The 15263-nt window shown below is 42.4% G+C and overlaps 1 protein-coding gene across 1 annotated transcript; it reads right to left on the bottom strand.

Annotated features, from left to right (window-relative positions):
- Positions 1–8398: 8398 nt before the first annotated feature.
- Positions 8399–12455, bottom strand: LOC134483246 (uncharacterized). Its single transcript, XM_063278533.1, has 6 exons — positions 12213–12455; positions 11026–11185; positions 10414–10557; positions 9614–9780; positions 8790–8895; positions 8399–8669 (listed from the first exon to the last, which is right to left on the bottom strand). Exons 1-5 carry the CDS (start codon positions 12337–12339, stop codon positions 8831–8833), a joined length of 663 nt encoding a protein of 220 aa, XP_063134603.1. The 5' UTR covers positions 12340–12455; the 3' UTR covers positions 8399–8669; positions 8790–8830.
- Between the last annotated feature and the right edge of the window lie 2808 nt (positions 12456–15263).

Genomic DNA, 15263 nt, shown 5'->3' with positions numbered 1-15263 from the left:
CAGCATTACTGAGGGATTGGAAACCAGCACCGTGGCCTTGCCTTTCTGTGCCTAGTCCTGGCTCACAGGCAGCAGGGGGCAGACCTTGAGTTCCTCTTCAGGGACAGAGTGATGTTGAATGGGCACTGAGCAGGCAGAGAAACACAGCTGAGGCAGTTCCTTTCAGTTATCAAACACATCATCTCCTTCCCATCTTAAGGGCTACTGCTGAGAACTTTCCCCCGTACCTACCTTAATAGCAGCAAATTTGTTACACAGCAGCCAGCTCTTTCCTATTGTTCTGTAATATGCCTCCACATCATGGATGCCAAGAAACAAATAAGAAAAACAAAAAAATCTGACATTGAACTGTGTGGTGCTGGTCACATACCCTGTTATGTTCTGTATGTTATGAGATTTGTTAATCTTAACAAGTTCCCCAACTATGAGTTTCACGTAGGACCCATTAGAATCCAGGAAAATAAGAACAATTATGTGTAAAATGGCCTGAGTCAGGGCCATAGACAGCAGCATTTCCAGCACTTGTGCATGAGCCCATGTGGGTCTTGCAATGAGCTGGGCCATAGCAATGTCCAGTACACAGTTGTGAGCTGTTGCTCTGGTTGAACTGTATTGGTGTGTGCATTCAATGAACTACACCTATTTACATGAATTCAGTGTTGGTGTGGTTTGAATCCAGACCCCTTGACACCAAATCTTCCCTTCAGCATCATTTAGGAGAAGAAGCTAAGGTCAGGAGAGGTGACATCTTGCCATAAATTATGTGACAAGAGGGATGGTGAATGGTACCTTGTGATAAGAGTCAAGGTTTCCTCTGTGGTATTTAGGTCTATACTGGCCCTGTGCAACAGCTTCAAGAACCCATTTCTGATTTCCCTTGGGATTCCCTTGATGATGCACTCAGACAGGATTGGAAACAAACAAAATGGCAGTCAGACTTGATTTAAAAAGTGTAGGGAACACTGCAAACTCATGTTTCAGGATATTTGATTACATTGTAAGCCCCATTATTTTGTTATTTACTTGAAAGAAAATATATGTCTGGTGGTGTAGGTCAGCACTAACACAGACATTTACCTCTAGAACTTGCTGGTTTTTATTGATAGAGAAACTGCATAGAATTGCTATAGGGACCTGTGTCTTAGTCTGTTTCCCTAGTATATCCTCTACATCTCTCATGATGGTGATCCTGTTTCTGGCTAAATGTATGTCTGTTTACTGGGGAATTGAGTTTAGTGACATGCAAATATTATTTTTTTTTGGTTCTTTTTTTCGGAGCTGGGGACCGAACCCAGGGCCTTGTGCTTCCTAAGTAAGCACTCTACCACTGAGCTAAATCCCCAGCCCCCGATTATTTAAAACTATGTATTAAATTTTGTCATTTTGTTAATTTTTGTGGTTTTTATTGGCTTCTTTTGATTGACTGTCATAGTTTTATTAAATTATTTCTTGTTTCCTCTGGCATTTTATCCTTCCCTTCAAACTAAAGTAATCCTTTTAGGATCCTCTACAGCGCTGTCTTACTGGTTATACACATTGTGTTAAATTTATGTATACTATGCCCTAATCAGCACAGTAGCTGGGCAGCTGCCTGCCCTCCATGGTATCAGATCTACTTTCCAAACAATAACGCTCAACTCTTACTGACTGTGTAGCATCTTGGCTGCTCTTTGTTCCCCTTGGACAGCCCTCAGGACCATGCTCTCCTCTCCCTTAACCATGGCTGCTGTCCTCTTCCTCTCTCTTCTCCATCACACACGTTCTTCCTTTATTCTTTGGCAGCTTCTTCTTCCTTCTTCCCTCCTCATGATCCTCTCTAGCAAAGCCCTCAAAGCTCACCTCCCCCATCTCTCTGCTGTGCAGCTGTTGGCTGTTGGCTTCTTCATAATCACAGTTGACTGGGAGCAGGGTCAGCTTCTTTGGGGTTAACCAGTCTTGAGTTCCACAAATTAGCATTAAATACAAGCAGAATTAGACCAATACACTACAGGGATTTCTTTAGTTTTGTTTTGGTGTCAGTTTTCTTTTACCTTTTCACTTTCTAGTTTATTTTCAGCTATTTTTTTTATTAATTGGTTATTTTATTTATTTATATTTCAAATGTTTTCCCGCTTTCCAGACTCCCCTCATCAAATCTTACATCCCATTTCTGCTCAGCTTTGCCTATAGGACAGTGTTCCCCCACCCACACATACCCATTCCCACCTCACACCTCTAATTTCTCCTTTTGGTGGGGCAACAGGCCTCAGGGTAGTCAATGGCCTCCCACCACATGGATTCCACTTAAGTCACTCCTCTTCTACACAGTTACCTAGAACCATAGACCCATCCTTGTATACACTTTGGCTGGCAGTTTTGTCCCTAAGAGCTGGGGGGTTGGTAACAGAGGGTCTGGTTAGATATTAAAGACCAATAGTTGCTGCTTTCTCCTCTTTTTCTGGTTTTGGGGAAATTATGTTTGTGTGCTTCTCTCTCTCTTTTTTTTTTAAATTATTGTGAGGTGATTAATTTCTTGGTTTTGTTCTTGGGTATAGTTTAGCTCATTTTCTTGGAGTTTTCCTCCTATTGTCCTCGGTTATGCTTTCTTAGAGAAAAAATATTGTTTAAATTTGGATTTGTCATAAAATGTCTTGGTTTCTCCATTCGTGGTGATTGCGAATTATGCTGGGTATAAGAACCTGGGTCTGCATTACATCTGTCCAGGATTTTTGGCTTTTTGAGTCTCCGTTGAGCAGTCTGGTGTAAATCAGATAGGTCTGAATTCATTTGTTACTGGATATTTATACCTTACCCCGTATAATATTCTTTCTTTTATGTGTGCATTTAGTGTTTTAATTATTATGTGAATGGAGGAAATTTTTCTGGTTAAATTAATTTGCGTTCTGTAGGCTTGCTGTACCTTTATGGCCTTTTATTTCTTTACCTTATGGAAGTTTTCTGCTATGATTTGCTGAAGATGTTTACTGGACCTATGAACTGGAAATCTCAATTCTCTTCTATGTCTCTTATCCTTATATTTGGACTTTTAATTGTGTCCTGACATCCATGGATGTTTGAATTCAAAAAAGCATACATATTTATCTGAGATGGGTGTTTTGTGCTTTGTTAATGACCTCCTTGACTCCAACTCTTCCATTTAGGAGCACGTTGGATAATGAGACCTGGTCAGCAATGGTGAGTTCTTGCCATAAAGTATATGAAAATAGGGAGGTGACTTTATGTGCGTCAAGTATCAGTAGTCTCCTGGGTAGTTTTGGTCCCCAATTGGCTGTATGCAACAGTTTCAAAAGCCCAGGATTGATGTTCCTTGGGATTCCCATGGTGATGAACACAGACATGAGAGAAAAAGACCAGAATACACAGGATAGTACTTGACTTATGTAATAGAGAGAACATTACTAAGTTATGTTACAAAATATTTGATCACACTGTGATCTCCCTTAATGTATTATTTAATGAAACACTATTGTGTGATATAGCATCGACAGGGCACAGACATTTAATGCAAGAGCTCTTTGTTTACTGTGAACATGGACTTTATTACTGTTCAGCTCACCTACCTCACACCTTTAGTGCAAAGCTAAAGGGCACTTAGGTCTAGAGCAGATCAAGGCACAACTTGATAGGAAATGAAGATAACTAGTGCAATGGAAAGTCTTTGAGTTGAAGGATTTTTAAGAAAGCGTGCAGAGGGAGCTACAATGCTCTTCTTCTGGGGGAACAGTGAATTAGGAAGGACAGTTGGGAGCTTTACTTGAATTCGGCATCTGATTCCTGAGACTTCATTGGTGAAATTGATGTCTGGAAATTTTGTGTTGTGAAACAACACATTGGCTCTGCAGCTTTTGGCAATGCCCATGGACAGAGAGATCACAGCAGCTGGGGACAATCTGAAAGGAAATCAGGTTTTCTTAAGTCACCTGAGAAGTCCTCAAGGAGACAGGAAAGAATGGGTAGCACCATAAGAGAAGGCTTTAGGATCTCGTACAGTGCTACTCTAGATGCCTTGAAAATAGAAGCAGAGAATGTAAAACTAAATGACTTCCAGGAATTAGCTCATTTCTGTTTATGATTATTTCATATTGGCACTTTATACTTGATTATTTTTTTTAATTTAAAACAAGATCCTTTGGTTTTAATTCAAGGCTCTCTTGGAATCACAAAACCCTTACAACCCCTGTATGTCGCCTGACATCTAACACTATGGGGCTCGAGATTCTACTTTTAAATGCATCACCATCGAGCGCTTCCATTTAACCAGCAGGTGTCCATGCCAGGCAGACACTGAGCAGGTTGTATGTTCTGTTAATCTCCACTACAACCCAATTCAGCAGAAACACCTCCACTTTACAGGTGAAGAAACCACAGCTCAAAGCAAATGAGTATCAGGGTCCCCTCAGTCTCACTGACTGTCACTTAGACCCACATCTTTCTCTGTAAAGGGAAGCCATGGGCCTGATGTGGGCTGTGCAAGCTGATTCTGCTGAGATGACCAATGCTATTCTTGACCCTGGAAGAATTTAAGACAAGGTGACCCACAGACTCCTGGGGTAGATTCTGCCTCTGGGTCCTAAGGTAGGACACAGTATCCCTTGCCATGGGTCTCTACTCACATGAGGAGTCTGCTCCCATGTGTCAGCTTCTATGGCAGTGGTTCAAATCCCTACTAATGATGGAACCCTTTAATACAGCTCTTCATGCTGTGGTGACCCCCAGCACAAAATTATTCCATTACTACTTCATAACAAATATTGCTACTCTTATAAGTTATAATATCTGATATAAATTTGTGAGTGGTTGCACCCCACAGCTTGAGAAACATTGCTTTATATATATATATATATATATATATATATATATATATATATTTTTTTTTTTTTGAGAAGCCTTCATCTGAGGAGGACCTGATGCAGGTGTGAGAGCAGAGACACCCTGACGTAGTGAAAGGTTTAGGAGGCCCAAGGCTGCTTGACTTAATGGCAACAGAGATTTCTGGCTGAAGGCACAATCTGAAATCACTGTCCCCAGGACATTTCTTACCTCAGTTTTCCCCCATTACACGGTGTGTCTGCTTGGACATGTCTGTCCAGGAAGCCAGTCCCCGTCGTCTCTGATACAGACAGAATGCTAAAGGTGAGAATGCTTTCCCTCTGTTCGCCCCAGTCACTTCTATAGAAGTGAGTTCAAATCCCCTGTGGGTAAATGTGTGTCTCACATAGTGTGTGAGACTTGAAATTCATCCATTTGAGTTGACAAAAACCAACTCTCACTTCAGATTTACAGCTGACCAACACTTAGTTTCAGGAGAATGAAGAAGCTGGCCAGGCCTGCAGAGTCAGATCCCCTCCCTGCCTGGGACAATTCCACCCACAGCAGACTTCATCTTCACCAGCAGCTGTTATCAGAAAATCTGACCTTAAGGTTCTGAAGTCCACATATGTACAAACCCTAACGTTGTTAGATGGCGGATATGGGGTTTTTCTCCCATTTAAAATCATTCGGGCCTCTTCTCTCCCCTGAGATGCACTCTGTTCTCTCAGGTCTGTTGGTCCTGGAAGGACCTCGGTTCAACTGAAGGCCTGGGAGGGAGGGGGAGGACCTTTTTTTGTAGAATGATCATGGATCAAGAATGTAGCCCCATTGTGACTGGGCAACTAAGCTCCAGAAAATCTTTCCCAGTCACAGACCTGGGTCATGTGGGAGCCTACACTGTTTCATAAGAAGAGCTGGTTGCTTTCTCCTGGAAGAAGCACTTGGGGGTTGACTGTCACTTCTGAACCTTCTGTTCTAAGTCACTTCTCAGAAGGGGCACTTTGCTCTGACTTCTCCATGGGACCCGTACAGCACTGGGAGTGGAGGATCCTATGGAGTTGCAGCTCTGAGCTGGGAGGGGTAGCTCTCACACTATCTTGAAGAAGCCTGTTTTCACAGCTGATCTGGTTCTGAGGAACAGGTGCTTTTAAAGAAGGATGTGAAAGCATCTCCTGCAGGAGAGCTCACTATGCAGGGAAAGTCACACAGGAGAGCGAAAAGTGGCTTCCCAACTTCCCCGGGGCACTCAAACCAGGGAGGATTGTTGAATTTGTTGGTTGTCTATTGTTATATCCCCCATTTATTTCTAATTTTGTCAGTTTAGGTATTGTCTCTCTGGTGTATAGTTTGTTTGAGGAAGAGGTTGTCTCTCTGGTGGACCTTCTCAACAAAAAAAAAAAAAAAAAAAAAAAAAAAAGGAAGCAAGCAAACAAACAAACAAAAAAACCAACACACAGCTCGTGGTTCCCTTGACTCTTTGTATTTTTCTCTTTGTTTGTAATTGATTGATTTGATTTGAGCCTTGAATTAATTTCCTGCTGTCAAATCCTACAAGACACTCTATAAGATGAGGCTTTGCCTCACCTTGGTAAAAGTAGCATGTAATAAATGAAGCTTTTGCTGCTCTCTCCAGTGGGGATGACATCACAATCTCACTGCAAACCATGCACAGCCCGGTTTAGGATTTATTAAAGTAGCCCACCATTTCAGTGCTCCCTGCAAGGTGCCATGGGGCAGTAGTAACATGAGTCTGCATGCACCTCAACAGTTTCTACTATGGACCCTTCCCCATACAAACACACACACACACACACACACACACACACACACTTTACTGACATGGTGCATATTCTTTGCACACCAAAAATAAAGTGAGCAATAATGAAAACAGATAAATAATTGAATCAATGGAGGGAGCTGTGGGGAACCTGGGGCTTAGAGTTACTTAAAGGACCTATGCAGGCTCTCCTTTTGTTGGGGGAGAAATTTCAAGTGCAATGTCGTTCTTTATTTTTTTTTCTCTAAAGCACAGAGGGCTAGGGTAGATCAGAGGGCTTTGAGAATGTTCGGCAAGTACAGTCACAATGAATTAAATCCTAGGGCTGGGACCTATTTAATCTTCTACAAAGTTACAGAGCAGCCTGGATGAAGACTCTCAGCTGAAAATGTGGACATCTCAAGACAGGCACTGGACAATGGCTGACAGACTTGACTGAAGACTGGAAATGTTTTGCTATCTCATAGGAAAAGAAGGCCCCTAATACCACATTGTACTCTAAGGACAGTTTATTCAGGTTAGGCATGACATGAACTATTGTCTCAGGTCACAGATGTCAGCACAAAGTATCCAAGGTATTGTATGCCAATGGTAGCATTAACAGAACAAAGCACACAGTGTCATGAAGACATAAATTATGAGTATGTGTAGCAAGACCCAGCCTCTTCCAGGTTCTTAGATAGTAACTGAGAACCTCAAATACGGTGGTGATGTGATAGTGTGGGGTGAATCTAGTTACAACTAGCTTCTATATTGACACAGATGATTCTTTTTGTGTCATGTTCAGCTTATAATGAATGACTAGACCTAAGCATGAGAATAACCAATACTACATTGCTTCTCTAGCTGCTGAGCTTTTAAAGCCCTGGGGTGACAGCAAGTTTTTGTGGACATTCTGGATTCCTCCTTCTGTACTTTAACTCTGTGAGTCACCTCCACTCTCAGTAAGTTAGTTCAATTCCATAAATTGGAAATCAGTCACCTGGAAAAAATACATTCTCAATATGATCCCAGTTTGGCCATGGAAAAAGGGTAGCTTGAACTGCCCAACCTACGTTCTCGGCCTGCACAGGCCTGCTCTCCAAAAGAAACCTGTGTTCACAGCTATAGGAAGCATTCACTATGTATGCTCTTGAGGTTTCCCCTAAACTGCTTAGATTAAGATACATTTCTTGCTATTAATAGAACACATTATGCCAAGCTGGCTTACAGGATCTAGTTTCTATTCTGTATTTTATCAGATGTGCATAATACATATGGTCATCATTGATAACAGGTGAAAGATCTGCTCTAATATGAAAACTAAGTGGTGCTGGAGGATGATCCTGACCCACAATGAGGAGTGGGAACACCAGAGCTCTGTAGGGATGCCTGGCAAGCTAACACATTGAGCATGTACGGCTCAGTAAGTTCCCTGTGAATACACATCTCCTGAGATCTCTCTATTTAATCATAGGTGATCTTGTCCACCTAATACAGCACCTCCTGTGGAATAACAAAAGCCACCTGCAGGAGCTGTGGTGATGACTCACAGGGTAGAGCATCTGCTGCTCTCTCAGAAGAACCACAAGGACCCTAACATTTGGGTAAAGCATGTCAGTGATTACATCATAAAGTGTGTGTCCGAGAAACAGCCACATTATCCACACAAAAGACACTGTCACACTGAGTACCCCTTGGTGACTTTGAATTCACTTATTAGCCCAGGCTCCATGGAACATGCAGAGATCCATCTGTAGCTGTCAGTTCTAAGTCCACAGGAGGGGACAGAACCCTTGAGTAAGAATGATGGTCTTAAGAGTCAAGAGATAGAATTCAATTTTTATTCATAACAAATACATTTTTACAACAAAACAGGATTAAAATGAATAAAAATATTTAAAAATATTTTAAAGTAAAAATAGTAACAAGAACATATAAATATGAAACAACAAAAAGAAAACTTCAATTAAAATCATAACAAAAATATTTCTAAAAGCATATTCTTAACGAACATTTAGAAGCACAGACGTATTGCTGTTTCTCCTCTAGCACACATAATGAAAGGCGGTCCCCCAAGTTGTCTCTCAAGTGCTGTTTTCTGAAGAAGAAAGTGAGTAAGACCTCAATCAGTCAGGCTGGCTCAGTGTTATATAAATTTAGGGTCTCTAAGAAATGACAAATTAACGCAGAGGATGAATACTCATCCAAAAAATGTTACCATTCAGGATGTTGGTCATCAGGGACTCCTGAGAAAGCAACTTATTCTTCAGGAAGCTCTCTTACTGGGGTGTGTCCAATTCCAGCTCTCTTGCACTTTCTGAGACCTGGGAGAGGAAGGCAGTTTTTCAGACACTGATTTGGTGGGGAAATGCAAGCCAGCTGTCAGAATGCTGCCTTCTACCACCTCAGTTCTATTGGACAGTCGACATGGACCTTTTAACTGATATCATTGTTGCTAACTCTGCAGGCAGGGCAAAATCTCCAGCAAGCCTCACAGTAATATGGGCTGCCAATCTGGGACCCAGACTTATACCAGTGCAAACCAAGAACAGGGCAATGGGAAGAGACCTCATCGGGTTGCAGGAAGAAAGGAGATGTCCATTTGTCACCAAGGATAAAGCCAATGACAAGTACTAATTTGACACTTGCACTTGGTTCTTATCCCAAAGGTGCTTCCTACACAAGAGGTCACATGACCACAGAGTGTCAATTGTTCAAGAACCAAGAAATTGTTCAAAACTCTACATAGGATCCAATCTATCACATGGATATGCAATAATGAGATATGTTATTCATCTGTCACCATACTAGACTGCAGCTTCAAAAAGAGCAGCAAAATATGCTTGCACAATAATTCAGTTTCTGAAAAGTGGTTAACATCCTAGAATACTTGTGCATAGGCAGAGCAATGAACAATTCCATTACATGAGGTGGTTGGCTGGTTGTGAGTGTAAATTAGAAAGGTGGTAAGAGAAGCAAAGATGTATCAAATTGGCAAATTTTATCAGATATTGTTAAGCTAACACATCTGCTCGTCCCTACCTGATAATGCTGGTTCTGGCCGTTGATGGTCTTTATCTTTCTTGTTGAAGTCAACCAAATATTTCTGGTTCAGTGCACACTCAAGATGTCCCTCCTTGTTCTCCTGCTTCAGTGGGACCAACTTCTTCCTACATGTGTTCTCCATCAGGAGCTGGCTGAGCAGGTTTCTGGAAATACAGTCTGCATAGTAAGATCATGCTGGCCCTTTCTCCCATTCCTACTCCCAAGTCCCACTAACTCTACCAGGTCCCAGATACCCATGAAGACTTAATAAAATGCATCTTGATACATATAAGGCTGCTGCACAAACCATAAAGAGTTAATTCGGGGAAGAATAAATTGTTTGCTTGGCCTGACACCATTTAGTGTCCACACCTCTGAGAAAGAACATGGATCTACAACTATCCATGAAAGCCCAATGCATGGGGCCAACATCAATTAGTAGTGGGCCAACACCTTCAAAGGAGGTCAGTAGAACCAAGAGAAGGTCATGCTAACCATGTGGTCCACCCACTGAGTTATGTAAAACCTGGTGTGACACCATAGGTCCAGGGCAGCCTAATAACCTTCTGCTGACTTCAATCAGTACTGTTCTCTCTAGAGCCTTCTGAAGATGCCTAGACAATCCTGGGATGAGGAACAGTCTTTTATGGAACTGAAAACTGAGTCCTAATGACCCTGGAAGACTGATGGGTAAATAGCACAAGAGATAGAACCAGAGCTGAAGACCGTCCAATCCAGAACAAAGAAAGTCAGAAATGGCCATTCCACAAGTGATAGCCTATCTGACCAGGACTTACCTAGAGAAGGTAATCTCCTTCTTCAGCTTATGGTTGTTCTCATGGACCTCAGTGTTCTCCATCTCTAAGTTGTGCAGAATTGACATGACCGCCTCCTCCATTCTCTCCAGGTCTTCATAATATGGATTTGGCCTGAAGTTTGGCCTGGCCCCAAATGATAGAATACAATGAACATCGGCATTTAGGAATATATGAACTCGGGGTGGGTCCTATATTACCCCAGGCTGCTGCCTGGATCTTCCAGCACTCAGTCCCCTGCCTAGCAAGTACAGAGACTCACCATAAACTCACTGCAATTACAATCTTGCAAAGCCACCAGCTGTCAAGGGCTTTGCAAATGCACACTGGGAACTCACTCTCCCTGAATTTATCCCTGAATTCTTCATTCAGACCACAAGTTCTGCTTTTAAATAAATGGAAGCAGATGAGTCCATTTTCAATCTCACTCCTCAGGAAGGGTCAGGTTCTGAATCTCCACTATAAGGGAGGTGAGGTTTAGCACAGGGTGGTTAGGGAGGCACAGCTTTCTAGAACCCAAAACCTTAACAGGATAAGAAAAAGGTGACCTTGCAGACCCAGGAATGAAACAAGAGCATTTGGAGCGATTCATACCTGTTCTTCATGGATCTCTCTGTCAGAAACCTCAGGCGATCTCTCAGGTCATTTCTCTCCTCGGTAATGAGCTGCAGCTCTTTAATCAGCCTCTCCTTTTCCTTCATGGCCTGATTCTTGCTTAGGTCAGTGCCAGGGGATGATGTTTCTCTCCCAGCGTCTGTAGGTAGAAGAACACAAGTTAACCTGCATGGGGAGAATGCATAGAGTGTTCATAGACCTCAGTGAGGCCTAAACAGGAGAACAAGCCAGGAACCCAGTGTCACTGCTAGGTGATTGGTCTATGCTTAAGAGGCCTCCTCAGTGGATCTCAGTTCTCCCACTACTCTATAGAGACCAAGAGATGTAAGCAGCCAGGTGTTCCCTATTCCGGACATCACGTGCTTACATGTACCATGGAGATGGCTTCTCCAGGATTATTGTCAGCTGAACAGGGTACAGCTTGGTTTCAGGACCCTCACCCCTGTGGTTTCAGAACTCAGATGATAAATTCACCATCCACTAAACTTGAGTGATTGGAGACACTCAGATGTCCTACCCTGATACTCTAAGGCAACAACTTTGGATTTAAAATGCATTTCCAAGGGAGGATATGTTCAATAGACTTATCAGTGTCCCTATGTGAAATACCAAATGCCCCAGAAGTGCGAATAGGTTGCAGGCTGAATCTTGGTCTACACGTTCCAAATAGTTTTGGTATTGTAGAAAAAAGTTTGTAACATACAACCTCTAATGTATAAAGCAAACGATGACCCTGCCAGTTAGAAGAAATCAGAGAAGGTCTAAGAACATAAGGTTATTGCCTGGAGCACAATCTCTCCCTGTTACTACTGTCAGATACCCACTGTATTTAAGGAAGCAATGATAGTGAAATACATTGCTGCCCTGTCTAAACTCAGAAAAGGTGGACCCTCCATGACCACTGATGGTGTTATTATATCAATGTAACAGAACAAATGAACTGAAAAGTAAGGACCAGAAGTTCACAGTATAATAGCCTTACCATATCCTCCCAGTGGGGATGGGGAAACTAAAGTTCTGAAATCCTGACTTTCAGGAATTGTGATATTCGTGGAAATTCAATTCCTTTTCAGATGCTCCAGTTGCTGTGGCCCATTGCTAGAAAGGTCAGCTTAAACCTGCAGCCACCCTGGCAGGAAGCTCAAAATACACTGCCCAGAACTTACTCCACATTCCCCAGAAGTGCTGTCTTTGTCCATCATTACTTTGAGACGAAAGGCCAGACTCCTTCACTCTAGTCTCTCCACAATCGACGTTCCCCCTCCCAAAACGCTTGCGAAGACGGGAAAACATGTCTTAGCTTGTAACTGCCAGACTCAGTATGAGAGAAACTAGGGCACTGGTTGTCACTACAACACTGGTGACATCACAGAGGATGCCAGAACTCTCTAGGAGACAATAGAATGTCCAAGAAGGGACAGCTGATGTCATGGGGAGCAGACTTTGCCTCCCTGCTAATAATCTCCCTGTACTGAGCATAAGCAGAGGTGCCCTTTCCAGGAGACTTTCCTGGGGAGAGCCACTGAGCATCTCCTGCTTCCAAAGCCAAATTTTCCTCAAGGCTTGATTATAAAAACCTTAGTAATTCCTATGCATCTAAATGAATGTTTCCTTTCAAATCTTCCCAAAAAATGTCTCATCCTGACTCAAATTGTCCTCATTCACCAATGTCAGCCATTAAAACTTCCTGAGATTTCATACCAGCTTGAATATGCAGTCAAAAGTTCTCCTGTCTCAATCTGTACAGGTGCTTTATATCACATCAAGAAATAGTCTGCATGGTAGGTTACAACATGGGTGTGTATTAGGGGAACACTCATGAAGTCATGTGCTTAGCAATCGACAATTGCCAGAAAATTCCTTAGGAGAAAGAGTTGAAGTCTTTAAGGTGCTAGGAAAAGTGTGGAGACCAGTTGGCAGAGGAAAGTGCAATATTGGAGCCACCAGTGAAGGGAACCTCATGCTGGTGGTGGGGTTCTCCTCTCTGCACCAATGTCGACAAAGGAGCACTGCTCACAGGACTGAGTAAGATATACCACGAGCTTCTATCAGAAAAATAAAATAGTCAAGAGATATAGGGGGTGCACAGAAACATCTAAAATGAGGCTATAAACATCATTAAGTGGATAGAGCAAGGTCCCTGCACCTGTACACTGGGAAATGGCCACCACACCAAACCCAAAAGCATCTATCATAGTAAAAAATGAATACTTTATAGAATGCACACACTAACATTGATTGATCACATACATAGTTCAAATTTTGGGGGCAAATTCATGGCCTTAACTATCTTTGTCTCAACTTATATAGCAAAACATAAGAAAGAACGAGAAAAGAAAAAGTCAAAACCAAAAGCTCAAGCTTCTCATATGAGGATTGCAGGAAGTGTTATATGGTAGTCAGTTCTGATTAGACCATTTTAGATAGAACAGTGCATAGTGACCCTTATTGTGATGGGCCCTATATAAAGCTTTCTGCAATATTGGAATTTTAACAAACCTCATCCAGAACGTACGGAAGAGGCACCATGAGATCACCATGTGATAACCATGTCCTTACTCTGCATCAGGTTATTTTTCTGCATCCTTGATTGTCAGGCATATAACAGCAACAATCTGAAATAGCTGGTAGACATGGAAAAACATGGCTAAAACTATAGTTGTGGGCTACACACCTCAACTGTGAAAGGCTAATGCTGTCTGCACAGTCCTTGGAGGCCACTCTTATAAGCCTATTTATTGCAAAGTGAAAGGAGGTTTATCTGAGCTCAAAGTGATCCTGGCCAGCCAGGTAGAGGGCAACATGTGATACTTGAGACCCTGTTTTAAACCAGCACAGAAATCCACACTTCATTCAAAGCATCATCTACGAATTCTCGATTATTTACCATTCTCTCCCTACCAGTCATTCTGTTTGGAATGGTAGAAAACAACGGGAACTGATCTTTCTATTCTACAGACCTTGATCTCTCTTTTTTTAGGTCCACATTAAGAGTGCATACAAATGGACATCACCATCTGAACATCTTAGTATTATCTACTCTGTATATATAGCATAATACTGTGCCTATGACAGTCTTAAGCTTCCTTGAGTGTAGTTGCCCCATCAAGAAGTGTGAAGTTCTGAGTTCAAACCCCAGTGATGCTTTAAAGGGACTAGAAGAAAGCGATCAGAGATACTCCACTTCTTTGTCCTTAGATTAAATCAAGTTGACACAATGTGAACCTGGTGGGCTATTTAACCATGCATCTTTCTCCCAACCCCACTTCCACGAGTTCAGTCCATGGCAGAATTCATTCCCCACCATCCTAGATATTTCTGTGTATATTTCTACAAGAGCCAGGTTTCTTTTTTTTAATAGAATTAGTTGTAGTCAATCAACTGCTGCCCTATATGAGAAATGATTAGTATCTATTGCAACTTACCACACTGTATTTGTGTATACAAGTACATTATTGGAAATCCAGCATTACTGATTAATTGGAAACCAGTGCTGTGGCCTTGCCTTTCTGTGCCTCTTCCTGGCTCACAGGCAGCAGGGGGCAGACCTTGAGTTCCTCTTCAGGGACAGAGTGATGTTGAATGGGCACTGAGCAGGCAGAGAAACACAGCTGAGGCAGCTCCTTTCAGTTATCAAACACATCATCTCCTTCCCATCTTTTTTTTTTATTTTTTTTTATTTTTTTATTTTTTTTTATTAACTTGAGTACTTCTTATATACATTTCAAGTGTTATTCCCTTTCCCGGTTTCCGGGCAAACATCCCCCTCCCCCCTCCCCTTCCTTATGGGTGTTCCCCTCCCAACCCTCCCCCCATTGCCGCCCTCCCCCCATAGTCTAGTTCACTGGGGGTTCAGTTTTAGCAGGACCCAGGGCTTCCCCTTCCACTGGTGCTCTTACTAGGATATTCATTGCTACCTATGAGGTCAGAGTCCAGGGTCAGTCCATGTATAGTCTTTAGGTAGTGGCTTAGTCCCTGGAAGCTCTGGTTGCTTGGCATTGTTGTACATATGGGGTCTCGAGCCCCTTCAAGCTCTTCCAGTTCTTTCTCTGATTCCTTCAACGGGGGTCCTATTCTCAGTTCAGTGGTTTGCTGCTGGCATTCGCCTCTGTATTTGCTGTATTCTGGCTGTGTCTCTCAGGAGCAATCTACATCCGGCTCCTGTCGGTCTGTACTTCTTTGCTTCATCCATCTTGTCTAATTTGGTGGCTCTATGT

The sequence above is a fragment of the Rattus norvegicus genome, chromosome 19 (assembly GCF_036323735.1).
Source record: "Rattus norvegicus strain BN/NHsdMcwi chromosome 19, GRCr8, whole genome shotgun sequence".
NCBI classification, from domain to species: domain Eukaryota; kingdom Metazoa; phylum Chordata; class Mammalia; order Rodentia; family Muridae; genus Rattus; species Rattus norvegicus.
Note: the sequence above shows the minus strand (reverse complement) of the source record. Positions and strands in the feature narration are given on the sequence as shown.